The sequence below is a fragment of the Aptenodytes forsteri genome, unplaced genomic scaffold (assembly GCF_000699145.1).
Source record: "Aptenodytes forsteri isolate BGI_AS27 unplaced genomic scaffold, ASM69914v1 Scaffold72, whole genome shotgun sequence".
NCBI classification, from domain to species: domain Eukaryota; kingdom Metazoa; phylum Chordata; class Aves; order Sphenisciformes; family Spheniscidae; genus Aptenodytes; species Aptenodytes forsteri.
In genome coordinates, this window is record NW_008796193.1 from 8,034,195 (window position 1) to 8,050,043 (window position 15,849).

Below are 15,849 nucleotides of genomic sequence, written 5' to 3' on the forward strand. Positions count from 1 at the left end.
GTCATGCTCAGTACATAAACTGGGGAAAGCTGGCCGGGGGGGCTGCTGCTCGGGGACTGGCTGGGCATCAGTCAGAGGGTGGTGAGCAATTGTACTGTGCATCACTTGTTTTGTGTATTATTATTATTATCATCATATTATTATTATCATTTTATTTCAATTATTAAACTGTTTTTTATCTCAACCCATGACTTTTTCTCACTTGTGCTCTTCCAATTCTCTCCCCCATCCCACCGGGCGGGGGGGAGTGAGCGAGCGGCTGCGTGGTGCTTAGTTGCTGACTGAGTTTAAACCACGACACATCACTAAGACTATCCTGCATGAAGAAGTAATAGCCAAGGAAAACGTGTATCTTTCAGGAGTCCCAAAGTTGGGACTGGTGACTTGAGCTTTCAAGTCGGTTGTTCAGGTATTCTGGAGGCAAAAGCACACACACATCTCATTAAAGAAATGTTCTTATAATCAAAGGTGTTTGATGTTAGATGGATTTACTCAGCTGAATCATGAAGACTGATTGCAAAGCTTGGTGATCTTGGAAATACTAAATGCAACCAGGGTGGACCAAACTGTATTTCCTGTTGCCTGTAGCTCTCTTGTATAATGTCAGCTCTAATACGCAGATGAGGTGGTTATAAAATCTACACATCCTTTTGTCTACCTGCTTCTGTATGTATCATCCTCCACTGGGGAAAGGATAATTTGGGGTTTATTCAGAGCTCAGCAGATCTCTGAAGGTTTCATCATCCTTATTTTAATTTTCATTAAAAGACCATTATGCAGTATTGAATAAAAACTTCTATCTTTTCTGCATGGCCAAAAAGGTCCCTTCCTCAGTGCTGCTGATGCTAGGATTGCTGCTGCAATGCGTGCTGGGGAGCCTGGGAGCCAGAAGAGATGCGGCAGGAACGCAGCATCGCCTTTGTGGCAGGGTGACCTGGTGCAAGGGAAAGAAATGAAAGATTTTGGCATGTTTTGTAATTTTGGTTAAGTGCCTGTCAGTGAAGTTAATCATGAGTATCTTGTATGAAAGAAAGGCTCTGTCCTACTTGCATATAAGTTAATAGCAGATGGCTCATTAGTTTCAATTAGAGCAAAACTGAACCACAGGTTGCTTAAGGGCAGATTTGAATTTGAAGTAACTTTGAAAATGTTTTTCTTCTGAGTATTGGTTAAAAAAATGGGAGGAAGGAGCACTGACTGGTAAAAAAAAAATCTTTATTTTTTTGAGGGGAATAGAAGGTTGCATAAGTTGTTACTGTCCTTGAACATCCCTGACATAACTGACTGCTTCTTCCGTACTCAGTCCCAGCAGCAGCAAAAATGTGACAAAGGGCTTAGATTGTCTAGTTTGTTATTGCAGTGTCTTGAAACGCCTTATTTACAGGATAAGCATATTAGATGCAAAAAATAAGAATAAAAGTAAATTAAACCCCCAAATGAACAAAGAGCAAAGTATGCCCTAAGACAGTAAGTTAAGCCTCTAGGGAATTAAGTGACAGGTGAAATCACAAACAAGGACAAAAATTCTCCTGTGCTGAGATACACTTGGCACAGGTGAAAGGAGAAGCAGAGACATGAATGAAGTGGTTTACAGCATATCTGCATCCACCATGCTGCACTCTAGGGTGGTCATAGTGGTGCTCTAATTATTGTCAGTAGGAAATAGCCCCAGGATGGGGGGCTAAGTACCTAACTCCATGACTGGTGATGTGGGTTCTGGGCCAGCTCAGAGGCATCTCATGTGGAAAAAATTCTCAAGAGACCTGATCCAGTTGCTTAGTGGGCACATTCTGTCACCTGAGCAAAGAAATGTAGAGAACACAGTGCAAAGCGCAGCAAAGTGTGCATCTTTAGTCATGAGATCTCAGATTGCCGGAGGCCACAGCGAGTCTGCAGAAACTATGTCCTTGTGAGAGCAGCAGGAAGTAGTGTCATATCCTTGCCAGTACAGCTCTTTAAACATCTGGCAATGAGCCTGATTTTCTTTAAGGGTTCAGAACGCGGCCTTTCAGGTAAGATTATGGGAAGTGAGCAAGCATGGCAGGGAATGTTAGTAGCATGCTTCCACACTGCGTTACGTGTTGTGGGCCTTGTGCACTCATTTCAGATTGTCCCTGGCTAGTACCGGTAGATTCAGCTATTGTAACACAAAACAGTAATAAATTAAGCACACACAGAGAAATAAGATACTTGAGGATATGGGACTGATATTCCATAGGTATTTCCAGTGTAATTTTTGCACTTGAACTAGTTTCAGATTTCTTCTGGAGAATGAGTCATCATTTAGAGGTCTGTGAAGGAATTCCCTGGTCCCAGGCTGGACGTGATTACACCTGTTAGTGCTTACATCTTTTGTGCAAAACACACGATGGCTTAATAGCCTTTGCACTCCAACTGCTCAAGGCAGTGGGAGGAAGGTGTAAAATGAAATTAAATCAGAGTAGTGGTGTTTCATATCAAATTTGAACTGATGCCTGGAGCTATTCCAGGGGCAGGCAGCAGAGAATCATGACTGAGATTTGCTCTCTAATTGCCCACAGTGGTGATGAAACTGTTTCTAGTCATCTGTGCGTAAAGTTGACATGGCCTCTGGAGTCCTGTGAATGTAACTTTACATTTGCCTTTTGAAATATTTCTTAGTTCAAATAGATATTGCTAAGGAATAGTGATAGACACAGGGCTCTTCATAGGAGAAAGACATACAGAACACGCAGGTAACTTACCTGAGGATGTTCTCGGACACTGAAAATTCAGTAGAGGCTGAGTATGTAGCCCTCTTTTCGGTCAGCATTGATCTGGCGAAGAGCCAGATCTGCAGCCTCCTCTACTGCAGTGTCATCACAGGTGGGGGAAAGCAATGCAGTTGGTGCTTCTCTGGCAGGAGGAGAGGCAGCCCAGGAGCAAAGCGCCTGTATGCCAAAGAGCATTGAAACAAGTAAAACCATTCTGCTTAGAAAACCAGTGCAGCAGATCAGAATGGTAAGTCAGTATGGAGAGGCTGACCTGCGTGAAACAGCAGACTTTTGTAATGGAGTGTCTCTTTATAAACTTGTGTCCCCTTTTTATCATGTACCGTCCATCACCTTTAAACCCACAGCTGCAACAGCAAACACTAAGTCAATGATTACAAGGTTTTACGGAAGTGTTGTCTCTCCCTCTGAGACCAGAGAGCACTTTCTCCTTCTGGCTTTACATCTCCAATTCAGACTTCACTGGGCAGATTGTATAACTTTGACCGCATTGCAAGGGACAAGAATATACACACAAAGCTCCTTTCTTAGGAAACCAGAATTGCTTAAATAAACCCACACGCAGGAAAGGTCTGGATCCACCTCTGTTCTGTCGGTGATCCAGTTCTTCTCCCAAATAAGACAATGACAAAGGTCTCAGTGATTTGAATGGGAACTGGATAAGGGCCACAAGGTTGACTGATTTTACACTCTGTATTTGTTAAATGCTAATTGTAAACAAATATACTGACCCACTGTTATATGTGGTCAGTTTGGTTGGGAGAGAAGGCTCATTTTGTATTCATTCTTTGAGCACTTCTACTCAGTTGGATACCGACAGATGAATGTTAGCCCTTAGCCAAAGCCAAGCCAGCAAAATGCAGTTTATGTCCAGACAAGAATCCTGGGGATAAATGGCCTGCTCAAGTCATTAAATACTGTTAGATAACATGATAACAAGGCAATGTAAAGAATTAAGGGTTTCATTGTGGTGTCTGCTTTTAAGCAGAAATTTTCATTGTGTTTACTTGGGACTTAACATTCACTGTAATTGAATATAGTAGCATAGGTGTAGTAAGTTTTGTTCTCGCCCCAAAAACTTCTGTTGGTGGGATGGTGCAAAATGAGCTGCTGTAAGAGGTTGGAAGAAATAGACAATAAGTGAACCAGGGCTATCAAAAAGGTCTTAGGCTATTGAAGGCTCCATTTCAGGATTTGTTCCTTCTCAATGCCTTGACTCCAGCCCACTCATCTTTTGTTGCCTAAACCTCTCAATTTATTGACACCTACCAGGTATTTGACCCCCCACTCTGATTTCCCTGAGCCCTGAACATTTCCTATTTCATCCCATCTTCCCCCAACTTCTGACTTTGTTCTCACTGCTACATTATGCAAAGTGCTCTGTGAACTTACCATCATTACATGTTGCTTCTGATGCCAAAGAGCAAGTCTTGTTTCCTTTTATCTTCTCCCATCTTAACTTTTTAGCTGCACCTGGTTTCAGCCCCTGCCTGGCAATGCCTAACTTTATATTCCTGTGGGTTTAGAGGCAGGTACAGTTGCATATGAACTCCACTGCTAATTGTAACATGCTGCTGCATTTTTATTGCCTGAGAACAAAACTTGGTGATGAAATAAGAACCGTCTGAAATTATATGCTGAGAGGGGAGGGGAGAGGAAGGTGGCCTGTAAGAAAGTTATGGACCTGGGGCTGATTACACTCGTCTCTGTGCCAAAGGTCTGAAGGGGACAATCTAGCAGGAAGAATTTTTTAAAGAAGGGAGCATGTAACGTAAACTGGAGGGTGAACTGCCTTCATTTGACTCCTTGTAGCTGGTGCCTTCCTCCTTATGCCACCTCTTGCTCTTTTTTTGCCTGTAAATTATTCTTTTTGTAATTTGAATCAAGGAAAATGTACATCCAGTTGCTACTTTGCCAGTTCACATCACCTTGTATAGCTCTCCCAGATTTAGTCCAGACTTCTCTGTGAACTGCAGCTACTTATCCCGTAACTGCCTCTTGGCCAGATGATTTAGGACCTTAGTTTTCTATCATCTTGTTCAGTGTTATCGTCTCTTTTATATAGTATGGTCAGAATTGGGTCAAGGAAAAGAGTCCCACCTGCTTAATCTTTAGTTCCTTGGCTTCTCTAACCACTGCCACAGCCTACCCCAGTTTAAATTGTAGGAAGCCACAGGAGAATCATAAGGAAATTGGTCCAGCAATGTCACTATTTTAATTATTGTAACACTGCTCAGTGCTCTGCTTTCACTCCTTTTCAGCAACAATAAATAATACAATCCTGATGTGACTGGAAACTGTGATTCTGGGGGGGGGGAGCCATTCAGTGACTCAGCTGCTCCCCCCATAGTATCACAGAGCACACGCTAAGCTGTGCAGGTTTATTTGTACCTTTGACTTATCCCCTCAGTGCTGAATTTGGAGGTTGATTTGCCAGCTAAGAGACTGCACTGTGGTCACTATTGATTCTCGAGTGATTTGCTGAGTACAGATGAAAAAGGGTGATGGAAAATTCTGCCTGGAGAAACTTTAGTTTGAAATGACAGTAGTGTGCCTTGTGGCTAACCTGTCAGGAACTCCATGCTGGAGACAGGGGGGAATAGCTGTACAAAGAGCTGTTATCTTGAAGATCTGGAGAAGTGACAATCACCATTACTTGGGGACGATCACAGTGAAAATCATTGGTTTTCTACTAAGGGGCAATTCTGCAGTATTTTGCTTTGAAGGATACCAGAAGCTGGGTAACCATTTCCCTGGCCCTCGTTTTCTGTCATGGGAGTCTCTGTGATCACAGCTATCTGCTGGATGACACCAAGTACCTTTAGGTTTAAGGGTTGCCCCTGTATTGAGTGAGGAAGGAAAAGTGCAAGCGAAGGACATAAATGTCTCTATTTAATACTACTGTAAAGTTTGGGGATTTTAAAATTTTATATATTATCACATTTTTTTACTGGTGGTATAAAGTATCTCAGCTCTTTAGCCCGGCAGTGCTCAAAGCATGTTCCTCTGGGAGGCAGCAGAACCTGTCCCAGGGAATGTCCATAGAAAGCTGGATGGGATTATACATACAGCCAGGAAGAGCTGCAACAGCACTGGGGCTGAAACTCTTCTAAGAAGACTTTGCTTGGTGGCAGAGGTGGAAAACTCGGATAGCAGGACAGAAGGGGCACATGGTGGCTAGACTGAGCCACCTCATGTGTCGCCAGTTGCTGTGCAAACTCAGGGTGAGGGATAATGTACGGACTGTATCCTGGAGGGAAGGGATACAAGGGATGAATGTTGAGAAACAGTGCTGTAGCCATAGTACAGGAACAGCAGAAGCAGCAATGCAGACTCACTCACATTGTTCCTTGTGCCTGGGAATGCTGCCCCTGCAGCTAAAGGATAATAACTCATTTTCTTTATCCTTACAGTACATGGCATTTCTATGGAGATGGGTGCCAGTTAGTACTGGCTGTGTCGATGCCTCTTATAACGGGGAATTATTATATCCCTGACTCTGTGCTTTGTCCTCTTTCTCCCACTGGAAAGGAAAAAACTTTCTCTGTTGAAGTAGCTGACCTCAAAACATGGACACAGCTGGGAAATCTGAGCACGTCCAGCCAAAGTAGCACATGAAGTACATATGCTTTAGCAAAACAGGGTTTGAAAAAGCTGAAAAAACATTGTCAGCCAGTGATGCAGACCTGACAAACCTATTCATGCTGCATTTCAGAGAAGGAGGCATTTGTATTTTATGTATTGCCATTTCGTAGCACTCATTGCCCAGAGAATCTATTACTAAATACTGAATCTGTTACTAAGGTCCAGGTGCATGAATATGGGGCCATACTGGGGAGAGATAAAGTGACTACTTCAAAGCAGTCATGGAAAATGTATCCTTAAGAGGGCAAAATGTGTCCTTAAGAGGGCAAGTGTTAAGGAGAAAGAAGATGAGGTGCAGCTACTAACTGGAATGCACAGAGCAATTCTGCCTTTTTTTTTTTTCCCTCCCTGTTTTAGGACACAATGCAGTGGTTACACCAGGTGTAGGAGAACATCTGTGAAGTGTGGACGCTGCAGATATTCCGCTACATATCATTGCTTGGTGTGGTTGGAAAAGGCAACAAGAAAATGCAGCATTTCTGGAGTTCAGAGGTCCCCATGGGCAGGGATCCCTTTTATAAACATACTGTTTTTGCTATCAGATACAGAATTTTCTAAGCCTGGAAAACGCTGTCTTTTCTATAACTTAGTGCCCACTTCATTATATACAAGACAATTTGTATGGTTTGGTTAAGGCAATTCCTAGTCTTAAAAATACAAAAGCTAGGAAAACTAATTGCTCCAGGTGAGTTAAAAACTCAGTCTCATGTATCTGATGTTATAGTAATGCAGATCATAATAGCAGCCATTTCATTAAATCTTTTACTGTGTCTCGTGCAATGGGATGGGAGGACCACCTACCTTAACACTTCAAGAAATTTCTACAGCTTAGTACTAGCACTTTTTGAATGAATGGCTGCATGCAGAACATACTGGAGTCACTGCTTTACAGAGAAGCAAAAAATCACTGAGCAATTGACTGGCAGTAGCTTGTGCAATTTCCTGCAACACACTTCCTGCAAGAACTCATCATATTCTTGAAATGTGAGAGCTGCTGCCTTCCTGGGGAGTGCTTGTCGGCAGTGTGTTGGCATCACGTTAGACTATGGCTTATAGCGTCTGGGCCGATTTCCCTTTTTCGTTCCCCTCCGCACACCCAGTTGAAGCACTAGTGCAAGTGCCTACGGCTTTTCCTTTCCCCATCGACACAGCAGAGCAGAACCTTTCTGTATAGCAACCTGTTGCACTGTCACCAAGAACAAATGTTAGTTGTGTTGCTTACTGAATACTGGAAGGCTGTAACTAGGAGAACAGGGTATGTTATCTGAAACAGTTCAGAAATGACATGTGTTCTGCAGCTTTTGCTGCCTGCATGATAATTATCTTGTAGCAAGTGCTGTTCCTGGTTAAAGATTCATGACTGTCTTTGAGACTGTTCCCCTGGGCCTGCAGAATTCCAGTCTGGCTGGCAGTAAAGATCCTTCTGGCCCCTGTCCCTTATTACTTCTCTACCTAGAACAGATTTTGCCTCTAACGTGTCAGAAATTCAGGGAAGATTTGACTGCTAGGACAATGGTAAATTGCCATCACTGTCTGGGTCCTATTATATGAGATATCTGTAGTATATTTTTATTCCCTTGAATTGGTATTCCCTCATATGCAGACAGGCCATACAGTACCCCATGATCCTATTGCACCTGTGTATCTGCTGGAAGACAGAGAATACACATGTGTTTGGCTGGAAGGATTGATGCTTTCGGCCCGCACAGCAACAAATGTGTCCTGATTCTTTGTTCTTTTCATAGACACGGATGCTCTTATGCCATGTCCAAAAGTATTGAGGTACTTCTGGTGGATATTAAAAGTACGTACATGCTAGGAAACACTACAGGTAGAAGGGAAAAATACATTTTTTCCTGCCACTTCTTTAGTGTTATTGGTGTGTGATCAAAAGAAAGGACTGACCTGATTTTCTGCAGTGCTCAGCACCCACACATCCCAGTGAAGCTGATGAGAAGTGCAGGAGCTTACTGTTTTTGAAATCGAGCCCAGAATATGACTCATAATGCTGTGAAGGAGATACTTGACAACTAAGTGAAAACATATGCAGATAGAAGGTATCAAAGCATTTCTGTTGAACATTTTATTGTGAAGTAACCTTTCAGGCGGTGTTTCTATCACAAAGCTACAACTGTTGTATAGCCCTTACAATGGTTTCATTGAAACAATTTTCTGTATTTTAAATAGAGCATCCCTGTATGTAGAGAGAACAACTGCTACATGTTATAATCACCTATATTTTGAAGCAGGCCTTTGCAAGTTCCTGGCCACGGCTCTGCTCTCTGGAGGGTAAAACTCATTTGGGCTCGGAGTCAAGCGTTCTCACCTATTTGTACTTGATGTTGTGATCTGTGTGTTGATGCTGCGGCTGCACACTGATCCTTCAGTTAGCTGTATTGCCATGTCTGTAACACAGCCTATATCTTGAAATGGCGAATCTTCCCAGGGCATGGAGGAGGAGGAGGCACAAAGCCAACTGGGCGAGGTACTTTGTCATGCTGAGCAACCTCTGCAACTGCTCTCTTTGCTACAGATTTTACTGAGAGCATGGAAGTAGGAAATTCTGAAGAGCTAGATTCAGATGCAATGGGGTTATTGTGGGAAAACCTGAGATTATGGTTTGTGAAGCCTTCTACAACACTGGGCACCAGTCCTGCTGATGTATCTTGACCTCTTTGAGAGTAGGTAACTCCAGGCTGGAAAAGAAAAACAGTTTGTGTTCAGTGACTTGGGGCTTATAATATACAGGTCATTGATATCTTACTAGGTACCCAGCTCCTAACTAGATATAGGCCTCCAACCCAGGTACCAAATGTTCCTGACCATCAGAGAAGTTTGATTTGCATTTGAACACATACACAGGAGCCCAGGAAGACATTTTTAATATCCAGTGGATCATTAGCACTAAATTCTGTGCTATGTGAACTTTCAGGGCCACCTGTGCAGCTGGCGAAACATTCAAGACCAGCTGTCTTATTCTTTCTTTCATATACCTCCTAGACAGCTAATTACTATTGTGTTACCAAGAACTCTGATCCGTAGGAAGTATTCAACCACCACCTAGCCCTTCTCAGACCAAATGGAGGCTAAAATACCTGGAGAGCACTCAGGTCCAGTGCATATATGTTTCCGTCCTCTTGCTATAGCAGTGCAGGTCAGGCTCCCTGAATTCAGTCACATCTAAGGACTACTAGCAAAAACCCCAGATGATTTAATCTACCACAATGGCTCATTTATGTTTTACATCCATCTGCCCCATTCCCCTAGCTGAGCAGAGTTTGGTTCCCTTTGCCCTACCAGACACGTGAAGCTCCCAGATGGTTAGGAGGACAAATTGTGTCAAGCATGGATGGCAGAGGTGACATAATTCCTGGCACAGAAATCCATAGGATAATCAAGAGCTACCTTACCTTGTTTTTTAGGATACAAAGTTAAACTCAAGTTATCACAGATAGCTAATGCAGTCTACAGTGAAAAAGGTAAACTCAGGGTGATTGCTTCTAACAGTACTAGTAGGCTAGAATACTCTGGAAAGGAAGGGAATATCTGGAGTTGGTACCTGATGTCCGTAGAGCTGGCAGTCCACTCTGAGGTCCTGTGAGGGGCGCGTTAACATTTTTGCTGTGCAGAAACCAAAATTCTGGCAAGCAGAACATAGTCAAGAGAAAAGAGTTAGAGGAGACCTGCATTACAATTTTTAATTTCAGTACATTTAGAAATAGAATCATAGAATCACTGAGGTTGGAAAAGACCTCTAAGATCATCGAGTCCAACCGTTGACCCAACACCACCACCCACTAAACCATGTCCCTAAGTGCCTCATCTACTCGTCTTTTAAATACCTCCAGGGATGGGGACTGAACCACTTCCCTGGGCAGCATAATAGCTACATCTTCTCATGTTTTATCTGAGCAGTAAAGTGCTTGCTTTTTAGACTGCTGGACTCAAAAGCCAAGCTGTTTAAATGCATAACCAGCAAATAAGTGAAACTCTTGTATTCTTCTAGAGTAAGATCCTTTGTATGTCTGGATATGAGGGAGGGAAAGAATATATAGGAATCTAGGTAAAAGGTTCCCACCCACTAAAACTGCCTAGGACTCAATTTCATCAGAAATAAAAGAAGAATTTTAGCATGATAAAGTATACAGTATAATTCTCAAGAGCCTATATATCAGAACAAAACACACTGATAGCACTTAAATTGTAGGAAGGTGAAACAGTCTGCCCTTTTGTTATGTGTTTGTGTACTGTCCAGTACAAAGAGACTGATTTTCTCAGGTGCTCATGTTAAGAAGAGTAAACAACAATATATATTCTGTTGATTAAATGTATTTTGTTTTAAGGACTCTGGTCCTCAAGCCTTTTTGAAATATATTCAAATACATCAGGATTCAGTCCAGATACCTCAGAGAGAAGAGAAAGGTGTGATATAGCTTTAGGAATTATATATTGAAAAGCATATCATGATGGTATACAACTCTTGCACTTTCATCCTCACAAAGGTCTATTCCTGCACAAGCGCGAGTGCATCACAGCATGCCGCTTTTCTACCTCTGAGCTGGCGAGATCAGGACTGATGTGCTGGCATACTTACAGACTGATCATCAGGCAGCAGTTGACAAGCCTCCACATTATCTTTAGCTTCTTCTGCTGTGCAGTTCGTGGCAGCCACAGCAAACTCAACAGAGACAATATGCACTGGGTAATACTGATAAAACAGGAAAATTGTTTAACTGACTTTACACTGTGAAACTGCAGAGCTGCTGAGAAAAGATAAAAGGCAAATGTTGTGGCTTCTAGCTCTGCATCTCCCACTGAAGTGAAAGGGAATCCTGTGGCTAAAATGACACAAAATGCTTGGGAAATCAACAGCAATTCAGTAGGGCAAATTAGAGCAAGCTAAATCTGTTTGCAAATATAACTACTTAGCACTGCACAATTACCGCAGAAGAAATATTCTGTTTACATGGAAGGCTAGACATAGTTCTAGCAATTACCTGTATTTTGGCTCTTCCAATCTCAAGGAGTCTGAGGTAAGCATCAGCAGTTTTGCTGTTGTGGTCATTGAGTGCAGCTGTAACAGTTGTTAATACCTCAGTGTTATTCAAACTTGCCAGCAGTGGACAGTCAGGGCAGAGTCGGAGAACATCTTCACTTGAGTCTGCAGGAGGAACCGAACAGATTACGTTTCAATCAGATTGTAGGTTGTTTTAAAAGGTGTTATAGACCTATTCAGTCACACAAAACACTGTTTCATGCTCTGTCCCAAATTACAGTGGAAGGAATTTTTGCAGTACACACTATAGATGGCAGTATTTCACACGACTTTTGCCATTCAAGTCTTTCTGCAAGCAAAAGTGCTGTGGACTTCAGTAGCACATTTTCAATGTTCTTACTTAGGTTTTAATCAATTCTCTTGCTGGCAAACTATCCGTGACACCAATGAAAAGATGTCTCAGCTCACACAAGGAATGGTAGAAAAATGAAGATATTTTAATTTATTGGAATTGTGTTTGCACAAGTGTGTTGTTTCATTCGCTCACCAGTTTTGAAAGTAGTACTGAAGACATCTCGTACAGAGCAAAGAGATCTCATGCAGAGCATGCAGAATAAAGATTCCACTTTCCCATGGCAATATTGAAAATGCTGGGTTTAGTAAATAAGCTGCATCTGTCAAAGGGTCTCTGAAGATCAGCAAGTTCTAGTAAATTCAGACCAACAAGGAATCAAATTCTTGAGGCTAAACTCCTGAGTGAAAAGCCTCCGTACCAGCAATCTCTAGGTCAAATCTGGGACTTGCTCCCTAGGTAGTCTTATAGTATCTTAATTGTCATAGTAAAGAGGAGCAGAGAGAGAGGGCTGGGTTTGTAGGTGAGTGAAATCAGAAAAGGGGAAAAAATTACTTTCAAAACAGCTGGGTTTAGAAAACTCATTAACTGTCATCCTTTGTGTCATATTTATACACAGCGTTTTAGAATCAGAAAAGCTACTGAACTGTAACCACTGCTATAATAATACTCCAGCCTCTAGTTTCAAACCTAAAGAACAAAGTCTTTACCTGCATGTGAGTGGCATTTACTAGCAAGTACAGATAACTTTCCGTCCAACTTCTGCAGTTTGACATCACAGTCACCCTCAACTGCCTAGAGAGAGACAAAAATCAAAGGGTTACATCGTTCAGATAAACAGGAATTTCTGAAAAGGGCAACTATTACTAAATTCAAAAGAACAGATCCTGGCTGAGTGTTCCTGGCAAAATCAGCCTGATTGCAAAGACACTGCTAGGCGTGTCCTGGTGTCTGTGATTTTGTAAAACGCAGACCAGAGCTGCAAAATTTGGATCCAAATCTGGATCTCAAAAGTATCAGAAGTGCCAGGGTAGCCAGATTATGGACATTTGGTTCAGGTTCCTCTCTCATAAAGAGCAAAAAATATGAATACTTATGAATTAAGACCTTCTGCAGAGCTGTTTGATAACATTCCCACTAATCTCAGCTGGTCAGTGGCCATGGTAACAGCGGAGTGTGCTGCCTTGTGTGAGCTGGCTCACACGCAACATGATCCAGCAGGGGAGGAGATGTCAAAGGCAAAGCTGGAGTCACTGGAAGAGGGAACAGTTAGAGTTACCTCCCCCAAGATGGAAAACGGATCTGAGCCCTGGTGAATACAGAGGTGGATCATGATTCAAATTTAGTCATGCGCTCTGTGAATTGGGCCCCATTCTAGAAACAGCAGGCTTAAATTGTCAATTGCTCACTGCCTTCTGCTTAGAAACCAGAGCTGCCTGTTCTCAGACAACAGTTCCACTGCTTTGGTTAGGGAAAGCTTTTTACGGTTGGATCACACTTGCATAAGGACAAAATATTTGAGGCCAGTAAATTCCAGCTGAGTGTTACCTTGAAGGCAGAGCTCTGTCTGAAGGGAATAGCCCTTCTGTAGTCTTGACTAGGACTAGGTGGCTAGACATGACAGAATTTCACTAGGTAACACCCCACCCTTCCCTTCCCCACATCCAAGGGAAGGTTGTGTTTGCACAGATTCACAACCTGCCATGTCTACAGTTTGCAGCGAGGCAGTGACATCTGGGCTGACCATGGAGGACTGAATCTGGAGCCCCTAAACAAGACCCCATGGCATTCATGAACTGTATGTAGGATGTTATGCTGACAGTGACCTGTCCTCTTCACACAACAGGACTTGAAAGAAATCCAGGAGTGAAATCCTTCATGACATGAAGGCAACTAAATCAACAAGGAGGTTACAAGTGATTGGGTGGTTATAGGCTGTTACAGTGATATAATATTTGCTTGGAAATCTGACTGATGATAGCCTGGCCTCTAGCATCAACATAATGAACATGCACCTTTGGACCGAGCTAGTAGTGTTTTAGATACTCACATGTTGTGTGAAGCTCCTTACTGTGCAATTTGCAAGAGGCGTAGGGCTGAGAATGTGGCACGTGGTCTCTAATAAGTCAAGTTCAAGAAATATTATGTCATTATTCAGCCCCTGGAAGGAAAAAAAAACCCCAGGAATTGTAGTAATCACTTCACAAAACATCACCAGATTTCTTCTCTGGGGCTGCACTGTGGTCTCTGTTGCTGACTGTCATTGGGTAGCTCCAGGTATACACTAGAGCAACTGAATATGTCCTTACTATTTAACCTCATAAAAAAACAGGACCCAGTTTTTTAGCTGGAGTAAGTCAACATAGTCACACTGATTTTTTCCAGCTAAGGAACTGGTCCATAAATTTTGGAAAGTCCAGGCTGTATGTAGTGGGTCAGTTCTCTTAAGTTAACTTCATTTTATTTTGTTGGGTAGTTTTAAAAAATCAACAGCTGTCTTTGTTGATGTGTTTCGTGTTGATGTGTTTCCTGTGTTTGTGTTTCTACAGCCAGATACCAAATAAACATTGGTGCACGTTGGCCTGTCCCATATAGTCCATTGGAATTACACTGAATTGCACCAGCTAAGTTCCAGCCCCAATACTCATGTTGTTTATGGACTCCAGGATCTTTTATGGTTGCTCCTGAACCATAGGAAGGGCAGAAGTGAGGTTTCCTAGCTCTGAGATTGACTCTGAGTTTTGAGTCATGAGTGATTCCATTTAAACCAATGAAGTTATTTTAGTGTAAAAGTATTAAATATGAGCAAAGCAGTGTCACCAGTGTTTTTGTGTGGGTAACTGTGGGCACACAATCTCATTAATGTCTGTTTTAGTCTCTTGTAAGTGACTTTGGTATCGTCTCTCTCATAACAAGTAGAACGCAGCCATGGAGTTTCATTCTTGTTAATATTTGGGACTGTTTTCAATGTTTTGAGAGAATCAAAGGTTCTGAATGGGTGCATACATTGTGTTCATGACCATTTCTACAGCCTTTCTAGATGCCTACAATGACAGCGATAGATCGTAGTAAAAATGAGACTACAAGCCGCAGTTATTTCCGTTCAGCTTCCTTGTCAGCTCAATGGGATATCAGGTAAAATTAATGCCTACTACAAAATCACTAATAGCATGGAGTTATGATAGGTATGCATTTAGCCAATAAATAATTACCTGCATCATGAAGATTGTCCTCACAGTTTTTCTCCAGATTAGCTACTGGGCTCATGAATCAGCACTTTGAGTGATCTGCCCTAGCAAGGATGCTGCATTTGTAAACTGAGCCCTTTCTGGCATTGTACAAAAGATTCTGAACTCTCTCCCCCTCTGTTCTGCTCTTTGAGAGATACATTCCAGTGACCTGGATTCTCAACTGCTACCAGGTGGCATTGCCCCATTTAAATCAACAGAGCCATGCTGATTTACCCCACGTGAGGATACAGCCCTTGGCAGGGCTTGTTGGTCATTCCCAAGCACCTCCAGGTTAACACAATGCTCTGCCTGCAAGCTCCTCACTTACCTGAGGTAGCACGCGGATATTCTCGATTCTGTTTAAGGCAAACTTGTATCCGTGATGACTGTGGCCATTAATATAACTCACAGCTACTTCAGCTGCTGCTTCAGATTCTGGGTCATCGCAGCCCAAGGGAGCAGGGGGAGCTGCTGGTACAGCTTTGTGAATTGGAAGCTGAACAAGCAATATTAAAGCTACTAGTGCCTTCATGGCACCCGAGAAAAACCGATCCCTTTCAGAAATAAAGATCTAAGAATACTGTTCAGATGGTAGCTAGGTAGCTAGAACTGGGGTCTCATTTATATAGTACATACCGCAGACTTCGCATGAGCGCATGTCTGATATTTGTCCCAGTTCCAAAGGCATTGCAAACAACAAAAGAGAAAAGTAAATGTTAGGACATCAAGCTGACTGATTAATATTGGCCAAAGTAAATTTTATCAGGTAGGATATTGCAAAGTCTGCTAAAGCAGCTAAAGAAGAAAGTGTCAGCAAAAATGTAACATAATTTTTAGACACTTTTCTACCAACCAAATACAGTACATGCAAGAGGA

General features: G+C 42.4%; 2 protein-coding genes across 2 annotated transcripts in view; both read right to left on the reverse strand.

Annotated features, from left to right (window-relative positions):
• The window catches only part of LOC103906264 (fetuin-B), a 10,964-nt gene extending 7,964 nt beyond the window's left edge, over positions 1-3,000 (reverse strand). Inside the window, exon 1 of the mRNA XM_009288134.2 lies at positions 2,724-3,000. The gene's annotated coding sequence lies outside the window, so the exon portion shown is untranslated. The remainder of the gene's footprint in view (positions 1-2,723) is intronic.
• Positions 3,001-8,473: 5,473 nt separating this feature from the next.
• AHSG (alpha 2-HS glycoprotein) lies at positions 8,474-15,570 on the reverse strand. Its single transcript, XM_009288060.1, has 7 exons — positions 15,302-15,570; positions 13,794-13,904; positions 12,454-12,538; positions 11,393-11,556; positions 10,990-11,103; positions 9,955-10,035; positions 8,474-9,091 (listed from the first exon to the last, which is right to left on the reverse strand). Exons 1-7 carry the CDS (start codon positions 15,503-15,505, stop codon positions 8,813-8,815), a joined length of 1,038 nt encoding a protein of 345 aa, XP_009286335.1. The 5' UTR covers positions 15,506-15,570; the 3' UTR covers positions 8,474-8,812.
• Positions 15,571-15,849: the final 279 nt, after the last annotated feature.

Bases quoted from the DNA above. Each gene is read 5' to 3' on its own strand.
- AHSG (XM_009288060.1), bottom strand. From the start codon at position 15,505: ATGAAGGCACTAGTAGCTTTAATATTGCTTGTTCAGCTTCCAATTCAC. The intron at 12,539-13,793 runs GTGAGTATCTAA...GTCTCTCTCTAG, and splicing joins TAAGGAGCTTCACACAACAT to GCAGTTGAGGGTGACTGTGA. The intron at 9,092-9,954 runs GTACCAACTCCA...TTTCTTTTCCAG, and splicing joins GCCAGCTCTACGGACATCAG to CCTGGAGTTACCTACTCTCA.